At 44.9% G+C, this 22,443-nt stretch overlaps 1 protein-coding gene across 10 annotated transcripts in view; it reads right to left on the reverse strand.

Annotated features, from left to right (window-relative positions):
- Window positions 1-4,868: 4,868 nt before the first annotated feature.
- The window catches only part of Septin11 (septin 11), a 76,093-nt gene continuing 58,518 nt past the window's right edge, over window positions 4,869-22,443 (reverse strand). Inside the window, exons 6-11 of one of the 10 annotated variants that reach the window (XR_007835366.1) lie at window positions 19,633-19,729; window positions 18,678-18,846; window positions 15,715-15,847; window positions 13,443-13,630; window positions 7,826-10,124; window positions 4,869-5,375 (exon numbers count right to left, since the gene is read on the reverse strand). Coding sequence is in view for 9 of the 10 variants with exons in the window: in XM_051198234.1 (XP_051054191.1) it covers window positions 7,870-7,894; window positions 13,443-13,630; window positions 15,715-15,847; window positions 18,678-18,846; window positions 19,633-19,729 (612 nt within the window). In the remaining variant the exon portion in view is untranslated. Of the gene's footprint in view, window positions 5,376-5,741; window positions 6,005-6,472; window positions 10,125-13,442; window positions 13,631-15,714; window positions 15,848-18,677; window positions 18,847-19,632; window positions 19,730-22,443 lie in introns of those variants that run through there. The other 9 variants (XM_051198234.1, XM_051198237.1, XM_051198233.1 and 6 more) reach the window with 9 other exon arrangements.

The following is a 22,443-nucleotide window of genomic DNA, read 5'->3' on the forward strand; positions in this document are numbered from 1 at the left end:
TCCTGGTTTCTGTTGGAGTTTTTGTTGGTTGGCTTTGCTTATGAGAAGGCATGGTTTCTGACTTCTTGGGCACTTCATTTTCAACTAAAAATAATCTTTCTTGACCATACTATAAAAGGTGAAAGGTGTTGCTCTTTAGTATTTTCTTCCTGGTAGCCTGGGACCTACCTTATAGTTAACAACTGTTTAATGGAATTTCCTGTGAGGGCAGGCTCAAGCCTATATCCACATAATAGTATTTTTAGCTCATTGATTTTAAATTTAGCACAGCCAGAGTATCTTCGAGTCAACATCTGACTTTTTAGAAATTTTTAACTGCTTATTTTATATGATCTTAAAAATCTAATTGGGGGAAGCATAAGGATGGGAGTTGGGAGAGACAGGAAAATGTGTAAAAGTTGTGTGCAAGGTATTAGTTTTACACAGAGACATTTTTATAAAGTCATACCCTGATTTTTCAGCTTTCTCAATTCTAAATTAAACACACACTGGGGTGGGTATAAAATTTGAGTCTAAGGTTCTGAATATCTGATCTGTGCAAAACTGCAAAAGTGGAAGACAGTAGACTTTAGCTGCTTGACCCCCAAGTTTCCTAATGCAGATGGTGAACATGCTGGCCTGCATCTGGGGTGCTGGCTACTAAAGCGGCTGAGACAAGAACATCTTAAAAACCAGTAGAGTGTGCTTGGAGTATTATTTCCATGGGACACTGAAACAAGTGGACTTGGTTTGATTCAGTGGCAATATTTGAGAGCCGTTCTCCTTTAACTTAAAGCTAGTGAATATCTAGAGCCCCAGTCATCCCTCAAAACCCACTCTTAGATCTTCAGCCTGAGACCAAAAGCAAACACTAGAATTTTGGTGAAGAATATTCCTGCTGTTTACCCAATGGTTGCTTTAACTGGCTGTCTGCCCTCAGTTACTCAGATTACTTCCTGGCATTGCAGACTACCAGGCTTCAGAAGTTTGAGTGAGCTTCACTTGTAATTATCTGTTGCCTCCTTGTGGTTAAAAGGTGCATTATCATCCTGGAATCCTCCAGAAAGGAGGTCAAAAGGATGGGCATGCATGGTAACTAATTTATGTAAATCTCAGAAAAAGCAGGACCATGATTTAGTATTTGCAAGTTGAAATTAGAAGGTAGTTACTGCATCACCTAAAAGAAGGTAAGAAGTTGGTTCTAGGTGGAGAGCAGAATGCTTTCTCTACAAGAGTAAGGGGAGCTGGGACTGAATGGTCCAAGCACAACAGAAAGGCTTTATTTGTGTTCCTTATACACCATGGGTGACCCTGAGGGAAGCTGCTAAGAAGCTGTAGTTCCCAGTTTACTGTTCGCCTGCTTAAGAACTATCCAGTGGCTTCTGTGTTAAGACCCTGAAGTGAAGCAAGCTGTACTTCGTAGCCCAAAGTGACATGATGACCCTCTCTCTTCTCCCTTGAGAAGAAAATATTCAAGCTGTTGATGGGCCTGCAACATGTTCTCAAGGGAAAGGGAAGGTACTGGCCAAATGTTCCTCAGATCACAAGTTGAGGGTTGAAGGTTGTTTTTTGAATGAAGTTCATCTATAAAGTATCTCAAATTTTCACCTTTTATCTGACAGGAAGTCCTAACAGGAGTGCTATTTCTGAAAGCTCCCACATTCTTGAACCTTTAAGCTATGTTTATTAATAAGGTCTCCTATACTCATTATTAAAAATAGTTTGAGTTCTGGCCACTAGATGGTACTCCCAGAAAAAGAGTAAGTCATCTTTTTAACTTCATGAGAAGTTGAGTTGTTTGGGTTGACTGTGGTAGTAGCAGATAAATGGTCATCTGGCTACTAAGTCCCTACTGATACAGCCTCATGTTTTGTAGATATAATTTGACTCCATTTTGGGCTGTATGGATATGTGTACCGTGGTGTGTTATGGATGGAGATCAGAGGACAACTTGAAGCAGTTGGTTTTCTTCCATCACTGGGGTCCCAAGCTAGCACTCAGTTCTGCCAGAATACTCACTGGCCTGTGTGATTGTAGTTGTATATTGTACATGGCTTAAGGTGTAGGTGGTGTGGGTTTGAGACTGAAGACACTCAGGTGCAGACAATGGCTGCATACATACTAAGTCTCAGGTAAGCAGAAAACCCAGAGCTACTTGGCAGGCACCCCAGTGAGCTGTGTATAGTCACACAAAGGAGACTAGAAACAAACAGAAAGGCATCCAGATCCCAGAATCTTGCTGCTTTTGCTTTGAGTTGGATTTAACCAATCATTAAGACACGGTGAAGTGCATACATTTAGAACAATTACCATTAAGGGATAGCCTGGGAGTTTCCTATTCCTGATCAATTAGTTATGGGTTTTTTTTTTTTTTTTTGTTTTGTTTTGTTTTGTTTTTGACACACTAATATATAAGACGCATGTGTAGGGCAGAGATAAACTGTTTGGGCTAGCTGTTACTTTTTCATTGAAAAAGATATAAAAGAGGTAACCAAGAATGTCTTATCTGCAATAGTAAAAATTTTGAGTTAAGGGTAAAAAGAACTCTTGATTCAAACTGTTAAGCAGAATGGGGGGAAAACCTAACACCTCTATTACAGCAAACTTGCTGTTCATTTAGTGGAAACAGTTTAAGAGTAGGACACTCCAGCATGAAAACCATCGTTAACAAACAGCCATGAAATGTGCCTGTGGGAGAATGGAGCCCTATTACTTTTCAGAGTAAGATTTGTCTCTGATGACGAGTAAGAGACATGGCATCCCTTCTCTTTGCTCCAAATTCTTGCTGTGCTTAGGAGGCACAATAGGGATAAGTACAAGTAAGTATGTGGCTGTATTCTCAGCTCCTAATGTACAGAATACAGGATTCAGAAGGGGGAGGAGTAGATACGGACAGCTAGGAGAGCTGTCCCCAAAGCCCATGGAGAAAATGTGTTGAGCTTAGTTTTTTGTGTGTTGTTACTCCATTCCTCTCATACACTAAGAAAGGGTCAAGCTCAGAGTAACAGCCTCTGCTCTACTCATTTGGTTTGCACAGTGGACTGTAAGGCACCACCAATGAGGCAGGCATGAAATTGCTGCATCTCACGTGACGCTCTGCAGACAACAGCAGACCGCACTTACAGCTACCACTAGGGCATAGTGAGGCTGGAGGGGAGGGAATGGGCATTTAGGCACTGATGTGGAAGTTAGATGGTAGACGTAAAGCACTATGTGTACTGTAAGCATTCAAACACAAGGGTCTTTGAAGGAGCCACAGTGCCCTGCTGATCTTCATTGGCAGAAAGCGATCTGCAAAGTAATTGTATTAGACATCCAGAAATGTTTCTCCATAGTCCGTGTTAATGGTGAACGAACAAACAAACAAAAACTAAAGAGTTTCATATGATTGGTACCATCGATGCTGAAATGACTGGATGATGGGTCAAGCATATTGAGATGTATGCCTTTTTTCCTCTAATTGTCCCAGCTCAACATACACTGATTGAGGACATAGTTCTTACTAATTAGTGTACTGTGCTGGTCTCAAGCAGAACACCTAGACTACACTTGGATAAGTATTTGAAACTGTGTGCTATTTAAGTTTGATTGAAAAATAAAAAGGCTATTGCCACCAGAAACATGTTTGAGTGGGCCAGTTCTGTTTTTCTTTCCCACAGTCTAGATTAGCATAAACCAACACATTTATCGTTGCTGGTGGTTGTCCTCAGCTTTGTTTCACAGGAGGACCGAGGACCCACCGGTTTTGTCAACATTTGAGGAAAGGGGTCACCTGCAACAAAATGCCAGGTGAGTGGCAGTCTATCTTAGGAGACAGACCATGAGGTACTTGGCCAATGAGTTCCACAAATAGTGTCCCTAGGGTCACTGAAGAAGCTAGCCTGCTTGGACTCCCAGATCCCAGGAGGGTGGTCTACTCACACTTCTCACCTAGGGCCCAGAACAAAGGAAAGGAAGGGCAATAAAACCAGACACTCTTCTACCCCACTTGGTTTTTAAACATTGCTGGAACCATGAACCAAAATGCTTTTTAAAACTAATGAACTGTGGTATAAAATTAATATTAAATTAAGTTAAGAATAAAGTGAATTATACTTAGTGGCTTCACAATAAACTCACATTTAACATAGCAGTGTAATATTCTGGCATCAGAGTTGGTACCTACACTCCTTTCTCCAGTGACAGTACTGAATTTCTGCCAATGTATACTGAAGGGACGTTTGAGTCGCCTATTAGTCCCAGCATTGAATTATTGCTGTTGCACACTGAAGGGATGTTTGGGTCATCTACTAGTTCCAGGGGAACTGAATTTCTGCCATTGTACACTGAAGGGACCATTTGGGTCGCCTACTAACACCATTAAAGTGACTTGACTTACATTTGGAAATACTTTCTAATAATGAAAATACTTTCTAGCAATGCAAGCTGCTTGCAAACAAATGCATCCAGTTACTCCAAGGGACCTCTTCCCTGGAATCAGTGCAGTGTAGACCTTTCTTATGGAGGGGACCAACTCACACCAGTGGCATGAGATACCTCCTATGGAGATGAAAATACTTTAAGATGCAAACAAAGCTATAGACAGTGAATTTGGAAGGTAACTCCATTCTTTGCACTACATAGGAATTTGGAAGTTGTTCCTTGACTTTTGTCTGAGAGGTGAATAGTATTTAAGTACCAAAGCCTTGAGTCTGACTAACAGGTAGAAATCACAGGCTCACTCAACTGGCACACATGTTTATGGATGTGGGTGGGTTTTAAGTGATCTGGTGCAAACGCTTTCACCCTAGCAGGCCTTCTGCAGATGGTGTAGCGAACGCCACATGAACCCTCTGAGAAGACACAAATTGAGCCTTTGTTACCGATGAAGTTTCTGAGGAGGGCACATATACATTATTTGATGTTCATTTCATGGTTTAAAAAAAGAAACCATGCACAGGAAGAAAAGCAGGGCTCCAGAACAAACACAAAGAGGGAGGGGCCAGAACTTATTTTAAGATATCTTTAAGTATAAATTGAGCCCCAGAGGCAGAAAATCATTTACCCAACACTGGCACAATTCAAACATAATTAAGATGTGTAGATCAAAACTCTAGTAACAAAAGGGGGCATTTTCAAATTGCATCTAAGATAACATATTAAACAAAATTTTGAGCCTTAAAATTAATGCATTTCCCCTTGAGCTTTTTGACTGGCATAATTTTTTATATTAAAAGTAAGTTTGAATAACAAATACAAAAAGCAGGACTAGCTAGGTGGAATCCCCCACCCCCAAAATGAGCAGAACTGTCCAAACAGCTTATGTATGGGGTGCAGGTAACAGAGTCAAATAAAAAATGGCTCCTGAACTTAAAGGAAGGATGCCCACTTCTTTCTCTCAAGAGGCAGATGGTCAGCTGAAAAATAAAAACACTGTATCAATAGGATGTTCCAGAGGAAAAACTGCAGCCACCTCTGTACATGCAATAGCAAATTTTTTTTTTTTAAATCCCAAACCAAAACAACCCACAAAACTGACAGAAGGCAAGGGTTGTCCTGCTCTTTGACCTGCAGATGGCTGAGAATCCTGATGGGGCTGGTAAGAGTTGCCCAGGGGATACAGATCAGGGGGGTACCATGAGCTAAGTTTGCTCCACAGGTGGTGACTACCTCAAGTGGGGTAGATGTTCTCTTCAGTCCATAAGGTCTTAGGATCAGGAGGTTCAAGGAAAAGGCAGCTAAGCAAGAAGATTCCAGCCCGAGACCCGGGGTTTGGGCCCAAGTTCTCTACTTCACTCTTTTAATTTATATTATCGTCACTAGTTTTGGTAGTTGAAGTCACTTCGGTAGCCACTGAGGGTGTGGTTTGTAAACACACATTGACAAACACAAACAGCAGTGCAATATTTGACCCAGACTTTAAAGGACGGGAGGCGATGGCGGAAATGAGGTAACTCTTCCCCAACTCGTGTGAGCAGGCAGCTCCTGCTCTTCTAATGTTGTCCATTAAGAGAGGAGAGTAGGACTTGGCTACATAAAGAAGAAGCTACAGAGAGAAAAAAGAAAGGTTCAGATTCAAATCGATTTTTAAAGCAAAAGAAAAAAATAAGAGTGCACTTCTCTACAACCAGCTGTGAAGGTGGCAGTGTGTCAGTTAAAGGGCCAGTGTCACTAAGCACGGTTGGGGGTATGGTGTGGTGGTGGCAATGTGAACACCCGGACCAAGAAGAGGGGAGGGTGCCTCGGCTGGACACTGAGGATCATGGATGCACTGAGCAGAGGGAGACAGGAAGGATGAGTGTGGTGAGGGTGTGTGTGAGCTATAGGACACCTTAGCGCAAGTGTCTTAGAGAAGCTAGGCCAACCAGACAGCAGCACTCAAGTCCACCACACAAGGCGAGAGAGCAGGAGACAGAGGCCATCCCCATTTCTTTATGTGATGTAACAAGCACATGTGTGTACATAGGCACGTCAGGCAGGGACTGGAAAGAACTCACAAACGGGCACACAGAACAACGGTTGGGTAAAAATATATTTCCCCGCTTTAGGTCTTGGCACTAGTGATATATGCATAGGTCACCCGTCACCACACCATGTTAACAGACACTGGCGATACTCAGCAGGCTGCTGAGTCAGCACTTCATACTTGTCAGAAGGAAATGCTTCACAATACAATTATTTTAGTTCTTAAAAAAAGACAAGTGTCTAACATGCAGCTTACATACATGACAATTCTGCATTAACACTGAAGGATTACACAACAAGTTTAGAAAACATTAGTTATCTTCAAACAGCAAAAATGACAGTTCTACAACTACAGTTTAAGGCATATCAGCATATTTTCAAATCAAGAAATAGACAAAAGTTCTAATGCTGTTCACAGCTTAATTTTCAATTTATTTTTAAAAATTCCCTTCATACCTACATACAAACTAGACTCTGTAGGTCGTAATTCAGCTAACAACCCCATAAGAAGTGTCCGGTCAATGGAACTAGGATTTTTTGGAAACTGACACCTGACAAATCCACACTTGTGAATAGCAAAGCCACGGGATTCAGATGGACCACACAGAGACAGTATGATGCGGATGAGGGGTAGGCATGGGGCAACTCAACACTGACTCTGCGGAACACTTAGGGGTGTGTCAGGAAAGTGAGACGGGCCAAGTCTACCCATCAGAGGAGCACAGGATAGAGAGGAGGCAAGAGCTGTTGCTGGTGAGTTACAAAGTAGAGAAGGAGGAAACGAGAAACCCCAAATCAAGTTGAACGGTTCCCCTGTCTGAGAGATGCCCCTTTGGACCAATTACTACAAAGCCCCAGCTAGGGAGCCAGTCCTGAACTGCCACTCAATTCTCATGCTGGCCATTTGCTGAAGCATGGAGGAAACTGTTACAGGGAGCATGGTCCAGAAGGAGCAAAAGACGCTTAGGGAGAGGCCAAAGATGCCTGACAAAAAATAAAAGGACGTGGCCACTGTGCATTTAGTACAAAGGAGAGGCCATTAGACTAGGACCCAGACTCTGAGGGATCAGAAAGGCCACAGAAACAGTTTTCCAGATTCCTGTCCAGTGGACAGTGGGAGTTGCTCTCTGCCATTGTCAGAGTCAAAGGCCCACCACATGGTGTTATGCAGAACAATGGCTGCAATCAGTAACCAGTACTTTACTTCCACCGAGAGCAAGAGGAAGCATAAACCATGGGGCAAAACATAAATGTGGCAGCAGAGATTACTTAGCTTTGGGGGGGAGGGGGCACTCAGACTGTACCTTCAGGACCCCTTCCAAAAGAAAATCTCATCTGCCCCATTCATTTTCCTAATCCGAAAGAAACAGAAAGATCTCAGAGTTCTTACTCCTGTACTTACATGCAAAGGCCGAAAGCACATCCCATTAGATTTGAGAGTATCGTTTATTCCGTGCAGAGCCAGGGACTACTGTGAAGAAAGGCATAGATACCAAAAGAAAAGAGCAGCAATAACAAACTACAGGGGTCTTGAGAGCAGTGGGAGGAATCAGTTTTAGAAGCAATACAGGTTGTTCTTGTTTTTTAAAGCTTTTTTTTTAGGATTCTCTTGGCTTTTTATTATTCCCTGACTCTCCATAGGATTTATTTTACTGTGGGGGGAGGGAATCAATCAGTAATCTTGGCATCAAAAAGGCAACTGGATGATTTTTTTTTTTTTTTTTTTTTTTTAAGTTTGCTGAGCTTATCTTAAAAAGCTTTTAGGGATGTGAGAAATCAAATGCAAAGGGTTATTTTCTATTACAAGGCACAAAAAAATAAAAATAAAAATAAAAATGCTCACACAAGCAGTGGCTGAAACAAGCATACAACACACAAATACCCAAGCTCTTGTGTGGTGCCCAGCATAGAAGCAAATGCAGCCCTGGTTAGTGAACATGCCATTAGAGCCTGCTGCTCCACAGCTAGCCAGAGAAACGGAAGCAAAGCCGGTGTCTGCCTAAGAGCTCCTCCTCCAAGTGAAGATGCCGGGAGGTGGTTGCTGCTACTTACTACAGCAGCTGCTCTGTGGTTTCTGTCCCAGCCTGGTCTGCACCCCGGCGAAGCCAATTTCCTTACTTTGCCTAAGGAAGTCTAAAATCAGTTTATGAAAGACCAGTGCTTTCTTCTTATGACTGGGAGGTTAAGAAAAGGAGACAATACAAAATTGGCTGGGATCAGATAGGGACTAGCTGGACCCTTTTTTTTTTTTTTTAAGCATGTGTCACAGAAGGGAGATAGATGCAGTATGTTTTATCCCTTTCACGTGTAACTCACGATGTTAGAGGGAAATGTCCAGGAGGAGGACTGGGTTCATGAGAAACGTTAGGACAGGAGGAGAAGCCAGGGGGCAGCCAAGCAGATGACAAGAAGGAAAAGTGGACAGGAGAGAGAATGTGTCCTTCTCCCCCCTCACACAGCAAGCAGATGGGACATGTCCTGGCACATGAGTTAGCGCTGTCCCAGGGGAGGCAAGGAGACTGATGACCCCAAGAGACAGAGCAGACAGAACCAGTCACAGTGAGGAGAGTAAGAAAAATTCCTTAGCGACAACTGGGTCTCAACAAGAGCCAGGAGCCCAAGTGAAGCCGACTGACAGCCAGCCTCCTCACTCTCTACTTCGAGTAATGGTGCGCTGTGCTCACTCCTGTCCTCCCTTCAGTGAGGACATCTTTCAGATTTGTGCTACAGGAAATACAGCGTATAGCAAATTTTCTATCTGAAGTATTTATGGCAGGTTTTTTTCATTGCAGTTCGTGAAAATTTCTATTAGGAGTAGCCATACATGTCCCGGAATCAACCTCCAGGTCACCCCTCAGCCTACTTAAAGCTAATGCAGGTGTGTGGGGAGGGGCTAGAGGGCAGGAATGGGGTAAATCCCCTCACTGTAAGTGGGAATCCACTTACAGTGGAAGACTCTTTAGCTAAGCAACAGTTAATGAGCTGGTCTTTGAGATCTGGACCTGTGAAAGCCGTCAGGGACTCCTTGGTGGAGGCGAACACAACCATGTTTCTTACACCAGTCCAGAGCAGCTCTGCAAAGCTTTAGAGTAGGCATTCAGAGAGATGTAGACTCCATCCTTAAAGGGTCTGAGCAGACCACAAGCTCAGGCCCAAATAACCAAGTGATTAAAAGAAAAGGTCATACAAGTGAAAAAGCTGTCTATGATGTCGACTCAACATTCTGCATACTTTCAAGCCCACCTTTGGCTTGTGAAGAAGGGACAGTGAATCCGGGGGCTGTGCGAGCACGAGATGAATAATCAAGAAAATGCAAGTTGCTGTCATGGCTACTTAGGGTTTTAGTTTAGCCGCTGAGGCGGTGAGTTTTCATATCAGGCGTACAGGACCACTCTGCTTGGTCCAAAGCGACACAGAAGTGATAAGACATGCTTCCTGCTGCCACTTGGGACAGGCATACAAGGCAAATCATCGACTTTCCAGGAACAAAGTCCAGCTGCACGAGCGTTTGCTGTTTATCCCCTTGTTCTATGGTTTGCTACCCCCGACAACATTCAGCAAAATGAGCTAAGGGTTACTGGTACGTAGGGAAGGGTGCAACACAAAATCAAACGGCACAGACGACAGAGATGCGCTATTACTGCCAAAGCAGGTGAATGCGGGAATGTCCTTGGCTTGGCCGGCTTTATGTGAAGCTTGCACTGCAAGTTAAAAAAAAAAAAAAAAAAAAAAAAAACAAAACAGAAAAAGTTAGAAATGATGACAAATTAAATGGAAAGAAAATTAGAAGCGCCAGCACCAGCGCCAGCATTCACCAATGGCGAATGCTCATGCAATGATTATGGGACTGACAGAAATTAAAAGGAAAGAAACCCAAGAAGGCTATTCTACAGGAAAAGCAAAGCAAACCTTGAATACTGAATGGAGAGCATGTGCTCTGTCTCCTTGTGCATGGAACTTATACTCATGAGAGACTTCTTGAAACAGTCCAGTGAAGGACCCACTGTTTCATTTGTTTTTTTTTTTTTTTAGTCAAATAACACAAAACTCCTGTCTATGAGTATCAGAAATCACTTAACAGAAACTTGATCTTCCACTTCTGGGCTGTGGAAGGAGTCAGAGAATAAACAGCCCAAAGGGGTCTTTGTACAGGTGACTTGGAGAAGAGATCTAAAGTAGCTTGCAAACTGGAATATAGAAGAAGGAGGGCATGCTACTGTCCAGCTAGGCAGGCCTGAAAAAGAACACGGTTAGAGCTACAGCAATGCCAGGAGCTTCCCCTCTCCCCCCTCCTAAGACCAAAGCAATGCCAAACCTGGGGTCTGCATGGCTAATTTTAGGCAAACCTAACATGCACCCAAACTGATTAAAAAAAACAAACTTGAGTAGATGGCCGAGTAAAGTGCAGTCGTTACATGCCAGTTTAAAAAGAGGACACAGAAAAGTCTCTTTGGGGTCACATGCATCTCAACAGCAAATGCCTCCTGGCAACTGTGTCCATCACTTTTTGCAGGACTTAGCCTAAGGCAGTCCTACCACAGTAGTGCAGCCCCGAACGAGGAAAGTGGCTTGGTGGTCAGAGATGGCAGAAGGTGGGGTCCAACTAATGGCAGGGCCAGGGTTAGTTCTACTTACCTATGTTTTTTAAAAGGAGTGTGTTGTTAGAATAGAAAAATTAAAAAGAGCTTAAAACTATTAGAAAGTGAATTGAGGCTGGCAGTGGGTGCACAGCAGATGGGGGAGCACACTCTGAAGCTTTCAACTCAGCACAGCTGGCTTCTAAGAGGCATGGGGCGACCCTCGCGTCTGCTGCAGGGATGGCCAGAAGGAAGAGCCTTCCTCTTCCTGCTCAGAGCGCTGCACTGGTTGCCCCGGTTACTGTCTCTCTGTGGTCCTCTCTAGCCAAAACCTTCCACTGTCACTGACAATAAGAGGGGTTCCCCCCCCCCCACTCATTTTTAAATCCAGGGTTCCAACTAGCCTTTGCTTTCACTATACAAGTGTACGTGTGGAAAGGGATAATGATTAAGAAGCAACACAAAAGACACATGCCACTGCCAGGCACCAAGCCCGGTGATTATTGTGAACCGAGTCTAACACCATCGATAGTAATTGAGAATATAGAAATAAAGCTAAAATAGATTGTAACACAGATGTCATGTAAACTTTAAAAGCATTATACACTGGTGAAGCCTAGGGTGGGGAGGAAATGAGCCAGCATGTTCCAAGCCAAAAAAAAAAAAAAAAAAAAAAGTCTGTTTCTAGATGGAGGTACAATAATCATCTGTTCTTGGAATTTTTAATGCTAAAAGGCACATCCAGTATACATGAAATAAGTGTTTTTTAACATTGCTGGTCTTTTATAAATGGTTTTAGTTTAAAACTTGTACCTCTGCACACTTTAATGCTTCAGGGTAAGGAAGACTACTCTTTGGGCTTCCTAAGCTCTGAATGAGCAGCCTTCTCTCTCCTCCCTCTCATACACACACACTCATGTCCATGCACATACACACAATCATACATGCAAACACAAACCTGGGGTTTCTTTCAGATAAAGGATTTGGATCAGGGTTCAATGCCGGATGGCTTTGATTCTGGCTTGCTATCCGGGGATGCCAATCTCAGTATGGCTTTCCCAACACACACACACATAGCAACAAAGAGTTGTACTGAACTAGATTATTGAGGCAGTTTGAGCTGCTGGACTCCTTTGGTGGCTTGGATCTATACCAACCCCAATTAAAACCATATGCTATCTACATGGCCTCCTGTTATTGCTTTGATCAGTTTCCCGCTCCTTTGTTCTCTGGACACATTTCCAGCTGCCTCAGAGCTTGCAAAAGCAATGTGTGTAGAGCATGACTTACCAGGCTTTCAATATGTCACCATAGCAGTGTAAAGGCTACGGCACACCACAGTTCCTTAGGGGTAAGCCTGCTGCGCACCAGCCAGGACTCAGTGTTGGCAGAATACTCAGACATACTCGCTGGGGACTGTGCAAGCTCAGTTGTAAGTGCTACATTTTTAAAAGAAGGGAGTCTTTTAAAAATCAGTCTCGCCATTTTTGCTGTTCCTAGTTGACTGATTTTCTCCCAGCACCTTAGTCATCTAAGGATGAAGAACCAGAACCCTTAAGCAGGTTCCATGAAGCAGGCTCCAGGCTTGCCTGGGTGGCTGTGCTAGCTCAGCAGGCTCTGGAGAGAAGCAAGGCACCCCAGGGCTTGTTCTGGAGCCGTGGAAGTTTTCCAAGTGCATCTCTAGCACCACACTTGTCAAAGCCACAGCTACTGTCACAACACTGCTCACCCTGCTCTTTGAGGTGACTCAGGGGACAGCTGCAAACCACAGAAGGTCAAGGAAGCGCACCTCTCCTGATAGTTCATGACAGCTGCTGCCAGGGTGTCACCGGAAGTGACGACACAAGCAGCACCTGGCCCTTCGGCACTTGAAATCAAGGCTGTATTGAAACTGCCCTGTGTGGGGTTCTGGGGTGGCCAAGGGCTGCTAGCCTATGCGTTTTGGTTGAGTTACACAATAAAATAATCCCTGGCTCGCTGAATTTAGAGACAACCCAGCACCCACCAGCTGCACTTTGGAATAACACTGGCTGGCTCGCCATACTGTCTAACAGAGCAGAGAACCGTGTGAACAACTGTGATTTTAGAATGTTCTTTTACCAGGAGTCATGAGAATGCCTCCAGAGGCATTAAAAGAAAGCCCCCCCACCCCACCCCCGTCTTCTCTGAGGGCTCCTGGGGTTGATACTGAAGCTGCCACAAGAGCTGACAGGCTACTCCAGTCCTGACTGCTTGATCACCACAGTGACATTTATCAGTTAATCCCTTGTACCCTTTAAAAATACCTTTACAAACCTCTTGTCATCTTCCCTGCACTGTAGAGAAAAATACTTGCTTTTATTTTTCTGGCAACAGACCAGTTTCCAGTCTGTAAGTAGGAAAGGTAGACATGCAAAAAGAAGATTGTTAGCGGTCCCCAGGAGGCGGGTGACACCTGCTTACTTTTTCTTATCCTTGTCCTTCTTGGTTTGCTGGGCCCCGGACTGCTGGGCCTGGGACTGCAGGAGCTGAGCCGCTGCCTTCTTCTTCTGGAAGTTGTTCACCTCCTCCTCAAAATCCTTCTTCTTGTCTTCCACCTTTTTCTTCTCCTCTTGGTGTGTCCGCTTCAGGAGGTCAAACTTCTCATGAAGCTGGGAGGGATAAAGGAAAATGGGCTCGGAGACGGGAATAAAAACCTGAATGGCACAGGCTATGTGGGCTTGTGCAAAATCACAGTGTGGAGTCCGTGGCTGCACCTGCACAGTGGTGGCTTGCATAAAAATGCCCCCCATACACTCAGATATTTGAACACTAAGCCATCAGGGAGTGGCACTATCTGAAAGGATTAGGAGGTGTGGCCTCACTGAAGGAAGTGTGTCACCAGGGAGGGAACTTCCTGCTGCCTGCAGATCCAGATGCAGAACTCTCAGCTCCCTCTCCAGCACCATGTCTGCCTGCACGAATGATGATAAAGGACTAAACCGCTGAAACTGCGAGTCCCCAGTTAAATGCTTCCTTACATGAGAGTGGCTGGGGTCATGGGGGGGTCTCTTCACAGCAGGGGAGAGTGACCAAGAGAAGCAGGAAGGATCTGGGTGGCTTACGGGAAAAATAAGGTGAGGATACTGAGTCCTGGGCACCTGACACTTGAGCTCCTTGGGCACTCTCTATGATAACAAGGTTCTTATTAGTTACTTTTTGGTATTTTGAAACAATGTCTCTCCATGTAGCCCATGGATCTTACTATGGAGACTGGGTGCCAGAGATCTGTCTGCCTCTGCTTCCTGAGTGCTGGAACTAGCATCATACATTACTGTACTCAGAAATAAAGTACATTATCTTTGAATGCACAAAGATGGCCAGTGAGGTGCTTGCTGCCAAGCCTGACCTGAGTTTGATCTCTGGAACCTACATGGTAGGAGAAAACAGATTCCTTCAAGCTATCTTCTGACCCACTCCCTCATTATTAATTTTAAATAATGTAACTTTTTTTTTAAAGCACGAAAAAAGTAAAAATTAACCATGAGACTAAAAACAAAGTCACCCTTGTGACAAAAGTAGGTTCTTGCTTTGGGGCCTTTATGAACACATATAAAATACTTTAAAGATTACAGTGTTCATACATATAGTATATTGTTCCTTCTCTTTCCATTCATATTCATGCATGCACACACATATGTGTGTGTATGTATATACACATATATACACACACACATAATATACATACATACATACATACACACATACATACATATTAGCTAAATGTTTAAATAGCTCAGTGTAGATGGTCTACCATGCAGGTGTGAGGCTCTGTCTTGATCTTCAGAATCAAATGATAAAAACAATCAGAAACAAAAACCAAAAGGGAGAGGCTACTAAAGTCTGAATTTTAACCCATCATCCACTTGGTTAAGGTCAGCTAATAAGCTCAGTTTTCATTTCTCTGCAGCAAAATCATTTTAAGCACATTTAGCTTCACAGAAGGTTTATCTATTTTCATGTGCATGTGTGTCTGTGTACCACTTGCATGCCTACAGAGATGAGAAGTGGGCACCAGTTCCTCTGGAAGTAAGTCACAGACAGTTGTAAGCCATTGTGTAGGTGCTGGGAATTGAAGCCCGGACCTCAGGAGAAAGAGCAGCCAGTGCTCTTAACCACTGAGCCATCCCCAGCCCCAAGTTTCCCTAGTCCTTTAAAATACAAGGTAAGATGCCAACATTATTTCAAAGAGTACTGAGCCAGAGGGAAGTGCTGTAGTAAAAATTCATATTAACAGTGAGGCTGGCCTGGGCGGGGATCCAGGTGGAGTCAGAGGGCCCCATAGCAGGGAAGGTATTGGAGTGGGCAGTGGGCAGGAGTGTAGGGTGCCGCTAAGACTGTAAGGCAACGTGTCCACTGTTTAGCTCCCTTAGTTGGCCGGACCCCAAATCTCACATTTGAAGACTTACAACTTGTGCAAACTCACCAGCTGAAAAGACTACGTGATCAGGGCTAGAGACCCAAGATCTGGTTTTAGCCTTGGCGACTGCAAAAAAATCCTGCACTTCATGGCTCTCGGTTTACCATCTGCTAAGTGGGGGCGGGAGTATCTGGCCGGCTTTCCTCGTCTGGTGGGAAAGCTGTTCTTGTGAGAAAGGGGAAGGAGAACCACCTTGTACCAGTGTGGGGTCCTGTCAGTTGCAAAGTACTAATAAAAAGCCTCCGGTCTCAGCATCCTGGAGGATACACAGCTCACCTCTTTCTCCGCCTCTTTAAGCTCTGCTTCTTTCTCCTTCACTCTCATGACAAACATCTGCCTCATCTCCTCTTCTTTCTTCTGAAGCTCTCCCAGGAACTCATTCCTTTTTGCTTCATACGTCTCTTGAAGACTATTAAAAACCCACAGACCAAGACAGGGCATGAGACAGCGTCATACATTTCAGGTCATGTCATTTCTCCCCCCCCCCCCAATATTCCAAAAAGAGGCAACTGCCGCTTTACCACACTAAAGCATGAATGAAGTGAGTTTCCTTCTTCTTTATGCACAAATACGTCCAAAAGCATAACACAACACCAAGGGCTAACCAATCAGAATTAAGAGTTCTGCAAGATGGCGGGTCTAGTATCACAGGTGAAATGGCAGGTGTTGGAGTTGGACAGTGCTGCAATTCTGGCCTCCCCTACTGACTGACCTTGGTAAACACAGCTCTCTCACCCCCTACACAGGGATTTCAGACACAGTAGCCTTCACCTCCCTGAGATGAGGCTGTGCTAATGAGTTATGAGGAAATGAGAAAAGCATATAACATACAAGTGATGCTTAATGAGGAGGACTTGCCCTCCTCCACTCATCTCTCTCTAACCGCCAACGAGAAAGGCAGACTTAGTGAGAAATATCAATAAAAATATCAGCAACAGAGTCAGCAGCGTGATGGGGGGAGGGGGGACGGATGGATAGAAGGATGGACTGCTTGCCTGCATAGGCAGGAAGGCAGCCCAGGCTATCTTGGTAAAAGGCAAAAATGGCTCCTCCTCATGTTAGCAGGTACAGGTAACATCCCATATCCTCAAAACCCTCAAATTCCAGAACTCAAAAGAACATAGGTGTGTGGAATGGTTTTTAACACAATGAGAAGCAAATTACCTCTAACAACCTAGGTGTCCAGGCTATGACCTAGTACCAGTGTTGGTAGATTACAGAAACAGATCCAGCCCTTTCCTTCCTGTTATTGCCAGGAAGGTTTTACTGGCTGGAACTCAGACATGCACATCCATTTCTATTACGGTCTAAGATGCTTTCCAAGGAGACAGGCAGAACTGGGTAGCTGTGATGACTCTATGGTCTGTAAAGAGAGTCCTCCTGCTCTGTCTAGTTGATTCCCTGATCTGGCCAGATGTGTTAAAGACATGAGTAGCAGCAGAGCCAAGACTTGAACTCAGGCTCCTGACACACAGGGGTCCTCCACACTATCTGGCCACTGCATTCAACTTTACAGAAGTTTCTTTATTCCACTTATATGAATGTAAACCAATAATCTATACAAAAGCCATTTTTTTTCATCAGACTTAATAACCCTCGATTGGGCTTGATCTTATGGGTTTGTTTTCCAGGAAATACGTTGCAAGCACGGAAAGGCCTGCTATACCTGCCTTCTCAGAGCCACATCCTACCTGGCTGAAGACAGTCCACGAGACTGGATTAAATGATGAATGGCTAGAAGTTTGTCCTTTGTGTGAGATTTATATTTGTTCTCACCAAATGCATATGGGAGTGCAGCTGTCTGTGTGGGGAACTAGCCCAGAAAGTACTGAACTTTCTCCAAAGTGGTTCCAAGAGAGAACTCCTCCCACAAAGGGGGCTTCTCAGACGACTGTAGACGTCTGCTTCACTGAGCATTGGTGGCCTTGAGTTCTTTGGCCAGCCATCAGTTCTATCTATGGCTTGTAGATTTCACAGTGTCCTCACAGTGGCCATAAAAGATGGAAAACAGGTTGTTCAAAGGCACTGTGGCTTTAACCAGAAGAGGCTCAGAGTCCAGACAGACCTCATGTTAGCCCAACTGAGATTCCCCACTAAGAAACTGCTCAAGTTCAAACTGGACAATCCCTTTCTCTACCAAGAGGTGGCGACCTGGACTAGAGCTTCACCAATCAGTGACTCAAGAGCCTCGCCTCCAATCAAGCCAATCAGGCTATCCTTTCCACTGGGAAGCTCTGTTGGAAGGTGGGCATTTGCTAGGGTGCTGAGCCTACCTTCCTTTAAAACTTATTTTTATGCATAGGGGTGTTCTGCCTGAATGTATGTATGCATCACATGTGTACCCACTGCCCAAAGAAGCCAGCATATAGTATTAGACCCCTTTGAAGCTACAAATGGCCATGAACCTCGATGTGGGTGCTGGGAATCAAACCCAGATGCTCTGCTAGGGCAGCCAGCACTCTTAACTGCTGAGCTGCCTCTCCAGCTACAATTGCCTTTTCTCCTTTTCACACTTTGCATACCCACCCGTCACTGAGGTGAGAAATACACAAACTTTCTAAGCTCTTTCCTTTCTGACCCTGTCAGAACTGCACACCAGTGTGAAAGAACACGGGAACCTGAGGGCTGGAGAGATGGCTCTGGGGTAAGCCGCTGGCTGTCCTTCCACAGGACCCGAGTTTGGATCCCAGAATCCATGCAAGGCGGCTTACCTGTAATTCCAGCGCCAGGGGATCTGACACCCCCTTCTGTCCTCTGTGGGCAAGTGTGCACACACGCATACACACTTATTTTAAAAAGAGAATTTGAAAGCTAGGAGCCTTAGGAAGTTAAATCTGTTCAGCACAGATGAATGTGGCAAATGTTAGCCAGCATCTGCACCCTGTGGGGGCATGGGTCAGGCACCTCACCCCACAAAAATAATTAATTAGGAGCTTGGGCTCAAGAGCCAGGATTCAGGTCATCTCCTTTTCCCTAACTACTAGGACTTCGGGCTTATATTTTGGGCACTCTGAATGTTAGCACTGGTAAGTGAGGGCAGCAATCACAACACCCATATCACTTAGCAGAGATAATGAAAAGTGGTTATCACAGCACCTGATGACTTGTCCCATTAGCCCCTCCTCACCGAGCTGCTCTAGTACCTACCAGAGCCTCAGTCCCAACAACCCTTTCTATGGTACCTCGACACACGGCCCTGGCCACGAGCTAAGACTCCTGTCTGCTGTGTATGCTCGTACCTGAAGGGCTTGCTGTCGGGGTCGGTGTCCTTGAAGCCCATCTCCTCAAGTTTACAGCGCCGATACAACTCATAGTGACGAGTGTGTGTCTGCTCTCGTAAGTCCTCCATGTTCACACGGATCAGCATCTCCCTCAGCTTCACAAAATCGCAGTGGTTTTCATTTTCAACTATTAGAAAGCAGCCAAGAGGAAAAAGGCCATCAGCAGTGAAGTTAAAGAAAATCAACATGACACTCTGGAGGGGTTGTCCCTGTCCCTCCAAGGTCTCGAAGGCATAGAGGATGTCTTGGTGGCTCTTCCATCCATCCCTGATGGAGCAGCTTCCCAAAGCGTTCCTGTACCTTCTGGACCATCCTGCCATGCAGATTGTGACTCACTTTGCAGGTGCACAGGTCTGGATTTGGGGTACAGCTGACTGCCCAACTGAGGTGACATGTGGCTCCAAAGACAGATGTGTAACCAGCACTTTGTGCTGTCCCAACCCAGCGGGGCAGCATTCAAATACTACCGCTATTCCCACCACCACTATTCCCAACCACCTGATATTTACTGAAATATTACTTCCTTGGAAAACAACTTTCCCAGCAAGCAGGAGAAAACAAGAGCACTCTTGTTGGAAGACTTTCTCCCAGCTTTCTGATGTTCTGCTGATACAAATGGCTCAAACTCCCTATGAAGAACTCTTTCCTCTTTTAGGACTTCTTGCTAATTTCCACACAGCCCCACATCTTGAGGGGCTGCCTTGGGCTCAGGGCTTGCACGTGCATCTTGGCGTGACTACCTGCCAGATGACCATTTCTTTCTTCCTCACACCCATGGTGGCTAAACAGTCCCACTCATTTCTACCTACACCATGTGGGTGCCTCCCTACACAACGTGTGTGGGGGGGGGGGATGTGGCCATCATTTCATCACAGGCACTCACTGAGAGTCCCTTTCCCATGACAAGACATACCCTGAACCACACCCCAGGGGTACTGCCTGGCCTTGGCCATCTTGTTGCCAATTTTGACCTCTTCAGTGCTGCCAACCACTGCGAAGGGGAGATGAACCTGTTGGGCAACAGAAGAAGCAAGAAGTCATCCTTAGCAGCCCCAACCTCAGCCTCCCTTGACTCCATCACTCTCCCTGCTAGCAGGACCACATGCTCTCCCTGCTAGAAAGGTGGTCACATGAAGGAGGATGGGGCAATCCCTATAGCTGGGCAGATGCCTTTCATGAAATGTACTCTCTGCAGCCAAATAAAAACTAGATTTTAAGGACCAGCTTTCGTGGCATGCCATCTGCCACAGCTGCCACCCATTACCTGCATGCATAGGGGATTCAAAACACAGCTTGTGGAGGATTGGAAAGATGGCTTAGTGGTTAGGATCACTGGCTACTCTTCCAGGAAACCTAGGTTCAACTCCCAGCAGCCACATGGTGGTGATTAACAAGTATCTGTAACTCCAGTTCCAGAAGATCTGATGCCCTCTTCTGGTCCCCATAGGTACTGCACACATGTGGCACATATACAAAACAGCCATACACACAAGTAAATCTTTGGAAATAAATTTAGCTTGTGGGATCAAGATGATCACTTTTAAATTTCACTTACTTGTTTTTTTGTTTTTTTTTTTTAAGATTTATTTAGTTATTTAGTGTGCCGTGAGGTTTTGCCTGCATGTATGTCTATATAAAGCTGTCAGATCACCTGGGTCCTTTGGAAGAACAGTCAGTGCTCTTAACCTCTGAGCCATCTCCCTAGCCCCTCATTTACTCTTAAATTGATTCACGTTTAAATTTAAAAAGGGAAGTAATGCAAAATATCTTCCCATTAAATATTAAGTTTATTGATTGGTAGGAGTTTGCATTTCATTTAGCTTTGAGCTCAAATCAAGTCTTAAAAAAAAGGAGAGAACAGTTTTAAGAAAAACGATCTTAGGTAGCCATCTTCATAATGAAGGACTTAGAAGCATGTTAGGAATAACGAATGCATGGTCTGCCTCTTGACTGCAATTTCATGACGTATGAATGCAGATCAGTTGTTTCTGGTGGACAGGAACTCTGACCTGAGATTCAGGGTCATTAGAAGTAAATAAACACTGGATTCCAAAGGGCTGTCATGGAAGCATCACATTGGAGAGGTCTAAAGAGACTGTGCCTAGCTTACATTGCATTTCTGTTGAACGAGACTGTTCTAGTTCCTGGCTTTGCAGAGCTGGGGTGGGATCCAAGGCCTTGCATCTGCTAGGTATGAGCTGACCACTGAGCTGAGTCCCCCAACTCCATAACTATTTCAGAGGGCTCCTCAATGCACAAATTCCAATTCAGAAATACACTTTAGCAAGATCCAGCCTTGCACCCCAGCTCAGCTCAAGAAGAGATGGTATGGTGTCCAAGGCAACGGACTCTTCCACACTGGGTTATCTGGTAGTTATGGCTCCATTCTGGCTGTGGGGGAGAAAACTGCTTCCCACTTCACACTGAGTGAGCAGTGGCTCTGAGAAATTATTGTTTACAGTTCCCTGTCCACTGCTGGAAAGGATTAGAAGATTTCCAAGGTGAATCTTCTTCCACACAGAATCTGACAGCATCCAAAGCTCAGGTTGAACACATGGCATTTTGTGTGATGCACAAGATATATGCATTCCCTAGTCCAGGGTATCTGAGATGGTTCAGCAGTTACAAAGAGTACAATGCTCTTACTGAGGACCAGAGTTCTGTTCCCAGCACCCACATTTGGGGGCAACTCACAACCACTCCAGATCCAAAGCCTCTGGTCTCAAATACATATACTCACATTCACACCCATACACACAATTGATTCCGTTTCTTTGTTGTTGTTGTTGTTGTTGGTGGTGGTGGTGGTGGTGGTGGTGGTGGTGGTGGTGGTGGTGTGTGTGTGTGTGTGTGTGTGTGTGTGTTTAACTTGAGACAGGAGTGGTTGGCTAATCTCGGGAGGAGGTCTCTGTAGTGATGAGTAACCCTCAGGAAGAAGCTGCAGTCGCTAGTCACTAGTTACTTGTTGGTGTACACTTGTACTTGCACACCCTGTCGACAGTCACACTTAGACCAGAGAAAGGCTTTGCTATCCCTCTGAGCCTCATAGTTTGGGGTAACAGTGGGGTGGTAACAGCACTATCATTCCTACAGACCTGAGGCACTGGCCTTTGATGCTGTTACCCCATTTCGACACATGTTCCCTCAGGAATCCAATAGCACACTCAGGGCTCCCTCAGCTCTCCACAAGTAGGGGTTAATGTGAGCAAAGTACAATAACATTCACTTCTGAAAACCATTATTTTTGTGCACTAAAAGTTAATTTATAACTCTCTAAAATAGGTAAATAAATTATGGCTGGGGGTGGGGGGAGGAGCAACTGGTCCAGTCATAGTGACTTATGCCTATAACCCTAGCACTCAAGAGGCTGAGGCAGGAGGATCAAGAGTTTGAAGCTAGCCTTGGCTATACTTCTGAGTTTGAGCCCAGTTTGGGATAGATAAGACCTGGTCATGAAAACAATTAAAGGGTTGAGACTGCTCATTTATCTCCTGATGGCTACCTCTCTGCTGTGGACAGCACCCCCTCGCCTTCTGGTTTACCTACGGATTCAGGAAAGCATGGGGAAAAGCTCAGAGGAGAAGGCAGTACTGAGGCACAGAGGCCAGTGACCACGTTTCTGCCAACATGGCCAGGGTAAGGGCTCCCTCATTTGAGTTGCTTTTTAGGAGCTATTGGACCAGTGTCACATTCCTAGAAGACTCATTCCTCATAGAAACCAAAA

The sequence above is a fragment of the Phodopus roborovskii genome, unplaced genomic scaffold, assembly GCF_943737965.1.
Source record: "Phodopus roborovskii unplaced genomic scaffold, PHOROB, whole genome shotgun sequence".
NCBI classification, from domain to species: domain Eukaryota; kingdom Metazoa; phylum Chordata; class Mammalia; order Rodentia; family Cricetidae; genus Phodopus; species Phodopus roborovskii.